Genomic DNA, 10,826 nt, shown 5'->3' on the forward strand with positions numbered 1-10,826 from the left:
AACTTGAAATTTTCATATTATTAAAATGATATTATTGTTATTAATTATATTACGCGCCTCTAGTCCTATATAGTAAAAGCCTACTATGCTAAGTGTCTGGTCGTCCGTTCAACCAATTAAAGCGTAATGTGCTAATGATATGCTAAGGCCGCTCAAGCACTAGCTATGATGTGCACTGACCAGCAGGGGGCAGACAGTCAACCGGTCGACCAGTTGCTATTATGTGCACTGACCACCAGGGGAGCAGACAGTTGACCAGTCGCTATGACGTGCACTGACCACCAAGGGGCAGACAGTCAACCTGTCAATCAGTAACTATGATGTGCACTGACACCCAGGGGGCAGACACTCCAACCGGTAGGTTAGCTTGCTGCTGGGTCCAGCCAATTGGGACTGGGCAAGATGGACCAGACATACCCTGGAGCCCCATCGCAGTCCCTCCCTTGCAGGCCAACCTCCCACATCCCTCCCTGGTCCTGATCGTGCACCGGTGGGGTCCCTTGGCCTGACTAGCACCCTCTCACAATCTGGGACCCCTCAGGGAATGTTGGAGAGCTGGTTTCAGCCCGATCCTGTAGGCCAGGTTGAGGAACCGTACTGGTGCATGAATTCATGCACTGGGCCTCTAGTAGTACTAAAAATGCCTATTAGAAAAGATGAAAGGTCTCAAATCAATTACCTCAACCTCAAACTTAAGAAATTAGAAAGCAAAGAGCAAATTAAACTCAAAGTAAAGGTAAAAGTAGAAGTCAAACATATTGAAAAAAAGAAAAGGCAAATGAAACCAAAAATTAGTTCTTTGAGAATATCAATAAAATAGGTAAGCTTCTAGCCATACTGATCAGGAAAAAGAAAGGAAAACAATTCATCAATATCAGGGATGAAGTTGGTATTGTAACTACGGATCCTACAAACATTGTGCCAGGTAGATTCTAAAATGGCCCAAGGGTCTCTGTCTTTTGGTATTTATACCCTTATATAAACCATTTCTCTTGAGTGTGAGCTGACCTAATGACTTGCTCCTAATCAATAGAACATGGCAAAAGTGATGGATGTCATGTCTATGATTAGGCTCCACAATATTGTGTTTTCTATCTTGCTAGCAAACCCTCTCCCTTGCTGGCTTTAATGAAGTTGCTGTGATGAAAAGACCAAATTGGCAAGATACTGAGGACACCTTCCAGACAATAATCAACAGGAAACTGTGGCCCTCAGTTCAACAACTAAAGGAAAATGAATCCTGCCATAAACCAAATGAGCTTGGAAGCAGATGCTTCACAAATCAGTCTTTCAAATGGGACTCCAGTTCTGGCCCATTACCCAATTCTGTTATACAATTCTGTATAATAAATATACAGATATCTATTATAGTTTTATTCAAGACATGAACAACCAGAAATGAAATAAAAAAACAATCATAAGAACATTAAAAATTATTGTTATAAACTGTAAGTTGTGCAAGATGTGTTCAATGAAAAATGTAAAACATTACTAAGAGAAATTAAAGAAGCTTAAATAGAAGGATATACCATATTCATGGATAAGGCTCCCCATTGTTTAAGAGATTTTTTTTTCCCCATTGAATTCCCTAGTTACCTCTGAAAATCAATTAACACATATGAAAAGATCCATTTTTTACTCTATTCCACATGGATAAGGCTCCCCTTAAACTGATCTATAGATTCAATGTAATCCCAAACAAAATCCAGAACACTTTATAGAAACGGATAGGCTGGTTTAAAATACTTCAATTTATATGCAAAGCACCTAGAATACGCAAAAAAAAAATTAAAACCAAATAACAGATTGGAAGTCATACACTATCTCAAATCAAGGTTTATTTTAAACTAGTTGCCTGGTGCACGAATTCATGCACATTGAAAGGAAATTAATTAGAAGAAATATTTCGATATCGCTATTCGCCCTTTCTCTATAATAGAAGTGTCAACCAAACTCACATCAACAATGATAGATCAAAACACACGTGTGCAATTAGCGCCAGTGAGAGCTTTATAAGTATCATGCATGCACAACTCAACTTAGCCTTTTATACATATAGAATTAACTTGCTTAATTAGACCTGCTTTCTGGTTTAGCTAAACTTTTTCCAGCCCAATGAAGCACCCCAACCTCTCTTTCAGTTAAGTGTCAGCAATACAGCAATAAATATCAACATGAAGCACATTATTATTGTAGATCACACAGGGAGAACAAAGGTTAAAATATTTAACTGTAGACTCCCAGATGGAGTTATCAGTGCTGGCGCAAGGCCAGGCCTTTAGATGTGGTCTCACGGCCCCCCCACAACACACAGGGCTTTTTGCAAAACCCACAAAAGGTCCGGAAGTCCCATCCCATATGAGTATGAAATATTTGCACCTGGCTATAAAGCAGTGGTTCTCAACCTTCCTAATGCTGCGACCCTTTAATACAGTTCCTCATGTTGTGGTGACCCCCAACCATAAAATTATTTTCGTTGCTACTTCATAACTGTAATTTTGCTACTGTTATGAATCGTAATGTAAATATCTGATATGCAATATGTATTTTCACTGTTACAAATTGAACATAATTAAAGCATAGTGAGTAATCACAAAAACAATATGTAATTATATATGTGTTTTCCGATGGTCTTAGGCGATCCCTGTGAAAGGGTCGTTCCACCCCCAAAGGGGTCGTGACCCACAGGTTGAGAACCACTGCTATAAACCAATTCATGCTCCTGGGCTGAAGAAACTGCAAGGAGGCTAGTCGTGGCAAGGGAGAGGAAGCAGGGCGTTGCTAGGTGATGTCATTACCTGGCACCCACAGCCACCGTTCTCAGGCTGGGCTAGTCTGTGAGCTGCATTTTGCACCATGGGGTCTCAGCAGCATGGGCTGTGATTAGGTGGGCTGTTGCTCCAGGGTAGTGACGGGGCCTGTGTCCCACTTGAGGAAGCTGAGTGTTGCTTTGTGGGCACCAGGTCCACAGTGCTAGTGCACATCACGGCAGCTCCTGCATTGAATGTCTGCCCCTGGTGGTCAGTGCACGTCATAATGACCGGTCAGACAGTCGAACACTTAGCATATTAGCCCTTTAATATAGATAGATGTACAGTAATCCAGTATGGTCTTGGTGTGATGATTTAAAAAAAACACAATGGAACAGAATAGAGTAAAAAATGGATCTTTTCATATATGTTAATTGATTTTCAGAGGTAACTAGGGAATTCAATGGGGGGAAAAAATCTCTTAAACAACGGATACCAATAAAACAGGAGCCTTACTTCACACCTTATTAAAAAAAGAACTGCAATGAACCACAGATCTAAATAAACAGTTAAATGTATAAATTGTTTAATTTACTATGCCTTGAGACTGCTATGTTACTAGCAGTCAAACTTATTTCAAAAGAGATACAGAAGGATTCCCTGGATGGGAAAATATGTGAGAAGTATGTTGCATTCCTTTCTTAAAGGTTTATAATTTACAGTAATATTAAAAAACAAAAATCTAACACCAATAAAAACATTTAAGTTTGTTTAATACACAAATATGGTGGACCATGGAACAGTGTATTTACAAATTGTTTATTAATATCCTATTAAACAGTCTGAGACACTGTAATCTTGTTCAAATTTTTTACATGTTAGGAACTATGTCCAGAATAAGTAACTAATTTGACCAAGTTTGCTTGTCTAATGGAAGAAGTTCACTTGTCTCCAGGCTTAAGTCCTCTGTTTTTTTGTATTACAAAACAGATAATCATTTTCACTTGGTATGCCTTTGAGGTTTCATAATCAAGTACCACTTCTATTTCTGTGCTTCTACTCTTCCAGGGCCATCATTATTAGAACTTTTATCATTCTATAGTATAATAATCTGTTTTTCCCATAAGAAAGAGCACTACTTTTGCCCAGGGTATGTAAGCTAATCATTTTTGTTTTGCCCAACTAATTTCAGAGAGAGAAAATAGTGGAATCTCAATAAATGCTTCATGAATGAAAGAAACGGAAGAAAAAATGTGAGATCCCACAAACTAGAGTATAGAAGTTCAAAAGAAGACTATAAGATTTAAAAAGGGAAGATACTGAGGAAAAGTGATCTAAAGATGTAAGGTAGGGTTAGTGGCAAATCAAGTACAGTATTTTCAGAGTACAATCTCAGAAAAGTATGAACTCAATGAGATGTAATGTTATCATCAATGCAGAGAAGATATTTGGTTCAGGATAGCTGATACTTTAGTGTTTAATCACTAAATAATTTCCTAAAGACCAAGAATACGTTCTGCTTCATGCAAAATGCAGCATATTGATTACAATATAAAACCAATCCAAATAATTACTTCATTTGATAACATAAAAGATTAAACATTAGTTCAATAAATTAAAGGAAAACCTTGCAAGCTTATTTTCAGAAAACATTAGAATAAATAACAAAAATATATCACAAAAGGAACTAAAATGAATTGATTATGCTATGTTTGATGATATAATCAATCTCATTTAGGTCTCTTAACTACCCTATGATATAGATAACCTTTAAAAATTTTTTGAGAAACTAAAGCCTCTTCTTTTTGAACTTACATTCCTATGAATCTGGGCTACATACTTTTTCCCATAATAATCTCCAAATCCCAAAATCTGTGAGATAGTAAACTTTCCAACAGTTTCAATTTTGTAAACTAGAATAGGTCCCTCATTTGTTCAGGACATATTCCAGCTTTCTCCCTAAGGAGCATCCAAGATTATAAAACTCGTAACATGGTTTTGCATCAGAAGGGATCTGTATACTTTTCATGAAACTGGATGTAAAAAGAGGAACACTTATACACTACTTAATAAACCCCAGAGATCACACTACATATTTTATAAAACTTCCTCTATTTAATTCTTACACATATTTATGAGAGCAATCTCTTTGTAGATGAGAAAACTGAGGCTCAAATTAAGTATTTTATCTTTTCCAAGGTCAAATATAGTGGTAAAACCAAGAAGCAAATTTACCTGGTTTATTCCATGGCTTTATTTTTTTTTTACATATAAAAGTGAATATTTTTATAAGAAATAAAGATAGCCCCATTGTGTTACAACTCTAGAGTACCTATCTTTAAAGTCCTTGATAAGTAGAAATAACAACTGTTTGGGGTCTGTTTTATACTTCAGCAAATGTAATATGATAGAAAGAAACAGTAATTTAGAGTCATATTAGACTTAGATATTTAATATCTGGTAAGTTTTCTATATTCTCTGAGCCTAAATTTCCTTGACTTATAAAATGTACAGGATTTTTCCTAGAAGAAAACAAAGGCTAGTAAAATCTTGGACATTTCTAACAGCAATATTTATTTTATACATCTCCTCAGGCAAGGGAAACAAAAGAAAAAAATAAACAAATGGGACTACATTAAACTCAAAAGTTTCTGCACAGCAAAGGAAACTATCAACAAAATGAAAAGACAACCTACTGAATGGGAGAACATATTCACCAATACATCTGATAAGAGGTTAATATCCAAAATTTATAAAGAGCTTATAAAACTCAATACCAAAAACAAACAATCCAATTTAAAAATGGGCAAAAGACCTAAACAGACACTTCTCCAAAGAGGACATACAGATTTCCAATATACATATGAAAAAAAAATTAAAAATGGAACTGCCCTATGACCCAGGAATTTCACTTCTGGAAATTTATCTGAAGAAACCCGAAATACTAGCTCAAATGAATGTATGTACCCCTATGTTCATTGCAGCATTATTTAGAATAGCCAAGATTTGGAAGCAACCCGTGTCCATTAGTAGAAGAGTATATAAAATAGCTATGGTACACTTACACAACAGAATACTACTAAGCTGCAAACAGGAAGAAAATTTCACCCTTTGTTACTGCATGGATGGACCTGTTATGCTAAGTGAAATAAGCCAGTCAGAGAACAAAAAGTACATGATTCCATTCATATGCAAGAATCTAATGAACTGAACAAATAAGCAAAATAGGGACAGACTCATAGATAGAGAGAGTAGGTAGACAACTCTGGTGGGGGGGTATTGTGGTAGGGGTAGGTTTGCAAAAAAAGAAATAAAAGAGAAAGAACTCATGGACAGGGATAACCGTGTGGTGACTACAGGAGGGGTAGGGGAGTGGGTAGAAGTGGAAGAGGGTATACGTGGGATAAATGGTGATAGAAAAATAAAATAAAATAATAAAATAAAATAAAAGGGGGGAAATGTATAGGATTTTTAAAATGACTTCTTGGTGAGCTGGTATGAAACTTAGAATAGGCATTACATGAAAGGTCTTAAACTATATTGTGACAAATGCTGGTTATGATTATTGTTATTAATAAAAATAGGCTAAGCAGGCCTAAAAATGTATTCAGCCAGACTCTATCCTAAGTTATTTCCTAAGTTTATAAGAAATAATTTAAAAGCCATCAGAAACTAGGACCTCATCAATTGAAAAAGGGACACAAGAGAGATTTTAAAAGATTAATATGTTTTGACTTCTACTTGTTAACTTTAAAGACTAAACAATGAGAAGAAAAAAAGAGAGACTTGCAAAGATCAATCCTGATAAACATGCTATTTCATAGACATACAAAGTGAAACTCACAGTGAGGTGAGAAAGGCTCTTTCCAGAAGATCTATATTAGAGCATCTCAACTGGCATTGTACCTAGAATGGCTAGACTGAAAAAATAGGTTTGACTGGCTTAAAATGGAACCGTCAACAATCTGATAGGTATGTGATTTGAAGGAGTGTATATCATTTTTAACCCAATTATTTTGTTACCCAAGAACATTAAGATTACAATATATAGTCAGGTGCTGTTTGAATGCAACCAATCTTAACAAACATTTCTCTCATGGGTTTATTTAACCCTAACTTTAAAATACTCCCTTTTCTTACCCATAGTTTTCTTCACATTCAAAACATTCAGAAGGAGCAGTTATATAACAAAACAGAGATTAATGGGAACATAGATGCAATATATAGAAAACACTTACTTTAATTCTCTGTCCCTCCTGTCTTGCTTTGCTATTTAACTGCTTCATCTTGTGTTTTGTACCTGAGATCAAGAGGCATAAAATACTATTTCAAAATCTGTATGTCCTTTCTAATTATTGCATTTGAACTCCATATTGTCCATTTGAACACCATTTTCTTCTTCAAAATAAAAAAGCAAACCATAAACAATTTAGAGAAAGGAAATATCTATTCTGAAGGAGAGTGAACACTAAACTTTAGTTCCCATCAATGCTAATGGGGGTCAGTAAGTAAAAATTATTTTATTTTTTATTAACACAGCTAGATTTTCCCATTTATAAGGAAAACCATGAAAATCAGATAATCTAGTAGTTGTATAACACAACCACAGCTAACTTGTCAAAGCCTAACTAAAACACATGAAGTTTAGTTCGGGAGTTATTACTCTGGGGACAGAGAGTCTAAATGATTTTTTATCTCCCCTAGTTACCAAGTGTGCCATTTTGTTTTGTTTTTTCCCTTTGTGAAATCTCTCTTCTTTCCATTACTTTGTGATCTTGATCCTACCATCCTAATCCAAATTTTATCTAATCACAAGTGGGCCTGTGTAGTAACATCTTACCAGATCATCTTATTTATTGTCACCCTTTTACACTGGTTCCATCCTTCTTACCTCAACATATTGATCTTTATAGAGCACTTTGTGTCATGACCTGTATAAAAGTCTAATTTTAACTGGCTCTCTTCTTCCCAAAGATAGACTGTATTTCTTCTACAGAAAGGTTATCTGCCTAACCACACTGTTTACCTACAAAGCAAGATGATTTACTATTTACTGAATTTCGTGATTTGGAAGCATTTGTAGTTGTGGTTCCATCATTCCACATTTCCAGAACGTTATCTTCATTTCAACTTTATTCATACAAATGCTATCTGTCCTATAATATACTATTCAAATACTTCCTCTTCTATTACCATCCAAAGTAATCTCTCCCTCTCCTGTAATCCCATGTTCACCAATGAGATTAATTTGCTAATTAATTATTTGCTGCCTTAAAAGAGTTAAAGTTTGATAACTGATTTAATTCTTAGGCAAATATGACTTGTATTTCTAACCATAATTCCTGAACTCTAAAATATATATTTACTCATGTTTTACGTTTAAGAAATTGAGTGATTTAAAAATATCAGCAAATTGAAACTCAGGACCACAGTAAGTCACAAGCTACTTAAAAGCAGGCAGACAACCTTATTATCCTTATTTACAATGGTGGTCCCCAGTGTGCTCTGCTGGAAGATGAAAACCACAGGTCTTCTCTACCCTTAGATATTCATTCTGAAGGCCTGGACCTTAAAATGTAAATGAACAACATGCCAGGTTCTCCCAAAATGCAAGCCAGTCCAACCCTTCCTGGGATCAAAATGATCTCTGTGTATTTTTATCGATAGCATGTGAGGGGAACTAAGGCTCTATTATCCCATCTCCAGCTCGCTATTTGTCAAACTATAGAGTGGCTGCTAGTCTAGCTCTTCCACATGAATGAAAAGATGCTAAATACCTGCTAAAAATGGAGACAGCACTGAGCAAAATTAAATATTCCTTTAGCCACATCTGGTAGAAACGGTTCAGGAGTCCTAGAGAAACAATACTAAACTCAGCCAGATAAGGTATCCTTATGAATTCATTTTAATTTTCATAAAAGCTGAAAGCTGTATGTTTACTCTAGCTAAATTTTTTATTATTTTGGTTTTCCTTATCCCAAGTACCTGATCTATGGCTTTCTGTATGAGTCTTAGGAGGCTGGAGCAACTCTTAAATCCTTGTACCCTCATATTTTCATTTTCTACCTGACCTAGTTTATCAAGCTGCCATCTATGTGTATTCCTGACAACTGGTCTGAAAAATGGTTGCTTTTTCAAATAAACCAAACCCTCATAACTCCTCACCAAGACAGAATAGTATGTATTAAAATGAAAGAACTCTAAATGTACCTACTGTTTATCCCTTAATAAAAAGTCCCTACAATTATTCTGTGCTGAGTCATATGCAGCAGCTAAACCAAGTATTTTAAAGCCAACTCTTCACCGCATAACTACTTTTCCCCTCCTCCACTAATAGGCCTAAGTATGGAACTTAGCTAGGTAGTTATTATTAGTAGTCAGCACCCTTCTATCAATGAAAAAAGGGGGGGGGGAGTGAGTTTAAGGTAAAGAGAAAAACATGCCAGGTTCACAGAGCTACAAGTAGAAGTGCCAGAAATAGAACCCAAACAGCCTGACTTCAATATTCAGGCTCTTAAATTCTATGCTATTCTGCCTCCCAATACACTATACTTGCTAAGCAAATTTATTTTTACCATATCCTGTCCCATGTCCTCTTTTGGGATATTAATTACAGATCCTCTTCTCTTTCACCTTTCTCCTCTCTCTTCTCTCATTCCTTTAGTGCAGCGGTTCTCAACCTTTGGGGGTCGAACAACCCTTTCACAGGGGTCCCCTAAATACATCCTACATATCAGATATTTACACTATGACTCATAACAGTAGCAAAATTACAGTTATGAAGTAGCAACGAAAATAATTTTATGGTTGGGGGTCACCACAACATGAGGAACTGTATTAAAGGGTCGCAGCATTAGGAGGGTTGAGAACCACTGCTTTAATGTAGGGCAGAAAATTTAAGACAATTCTTCAAGATGGGAAATCCAAACAAATCTCATGGGTAGTTTGTATCAAAAGCACACATCACAAACTAGTAAAATCTCAAACTCATTAAGTCTTAGTTTCCTCAACTATGAAATAAAAGCATTGGATATAAGTAACTAACATACCTTCTAATCTTGAAAACTCTATAATACCACAAAAGAGGCGGAAGGAAGAGCAACATGGACATGACTGTTTCATTCTACAAACCATAATATAAAGATAAGGGGGGGGGGGGGGGGGGGGGAGACCTGGTGGAAATTTAGCAATTAGAAAAAATAAGCACTCACACCTTATTCAACTGAATGTTACTTCTTTCCCAAAATAACTACCATAATAGATTATATATAACCTGAAAAATACTCATGATTAAAATGCCTACTCCTGATGCCTATAAATATAATTTCTGTTAGTAGTGACCTACCAGTGAACTTCTCTACCTTTTAAAGTGAGAAATCAAAAATTCTACCTTAGCCGAAACCGGTTTGGCTCAGTGGATAGAGCGTCGGCCTGCGGACTGAGAGGTCCCAGGTTCGATTCCGGTCAAGGGCATGTACCTGAGTTTCGGGCACATCCCCACTCTATAATAACCCCTAGCACAGGGTGCAACCCAAATGGTACTTCGGTACTTTGAGCTAGGCCTAAGTTGTGTAGCAGAGCTAGGAGGCAGGAAAACCAAGATGAGATGGCCCTTTGAGATTTCCATGAACTAAAATCAGACTGTATTTCAGAAACAGAATATGTCTATTATAACATACAATGAAATATTAGATATTTAAAGATAATAATGGTGTTAATAATATTAATAGTAGCTTTCACTTACTGTATCAATAAAAGAAATACTTAATAGCTATTATTACATTTCATATTTACCAAAACCCTACAAGGTATTTGTAAAATTATCATAATTTTAGAGATGAGAATCCCGAGGCACAAGGAGGTTAAGTAACTTGAACTAGGTCACAGAGTACAACTCTCCAGAGGCTGTAATCCCTATATTATCCTATCTAATAAAAGACAAAAAGGGTAATTAACCATACCTCCGCTATGCTTCCCATTGGCTAATCAGGGCGATATGCAAATTAACTGCCAACAAAGATAATGACTGGCAGCTATGCAGCGGAAGCAAGCAGGAGACTTGCTTGCTCCAGTGAT

The 10,826-nt window shown here is 36.2% G+C and overlaps 1 protein-coding gene across 10 annotated transcripts in view; it reads right to left on the bottom strand.

Annotated features, from left to right (window-relative positions):
* Positions 1–10,826, bottom strand: part of TCF12 (transcription factor 12) — a 357,822-nt gene that overhangs the window by 183,237 nt on the left and 163,759 nt on the right. The window contains exons 1-2 of one of the 10 annotated variants that reach the window (XM_015564970.1): positions 9,326–9,343; positions 6,989–7,050 (exon numbers count right to left, since the gene is read on the bottom strand). The exons of 6 other annotated variants lie outside the window; for them this stretch is intronic. In XM_015564970.1, coding sequence (XP_015420456.1) covers positions 6,989–7,036 — 48 coding nt within the window. In that variant the 5' untranslated portion in view covers positions 7,037–7,050; positions 9,326–9,343. Of the gene's footprint in view, positions 1–6,594; positions 6,671–6,988; positions 7,051–8,527; positions 8,546–9,325; positions 9,344–10,826 lie in introns of those variants that run through there. 3 more of the 10 variants (XM_015564971.1, XM_006765236.2, XM_015564972.1) reach the window with 3 other exon arrangements.

This window comes from Myotis davidii, unplaced genomic scaffold (assembly GCF_000327345.1).
Source record: "Myotis davidii unplaced genomic scaffold, ASM32734v1 scaffold441, whole genome shotgun sequence".
Taxonomy (NCBI): domain Eukaryota; kingdom Metazoa; phylum Chordata; class Mammalia; order Chiroptera; family Vespertilionidae; genus Myotis; species Myotis davidii.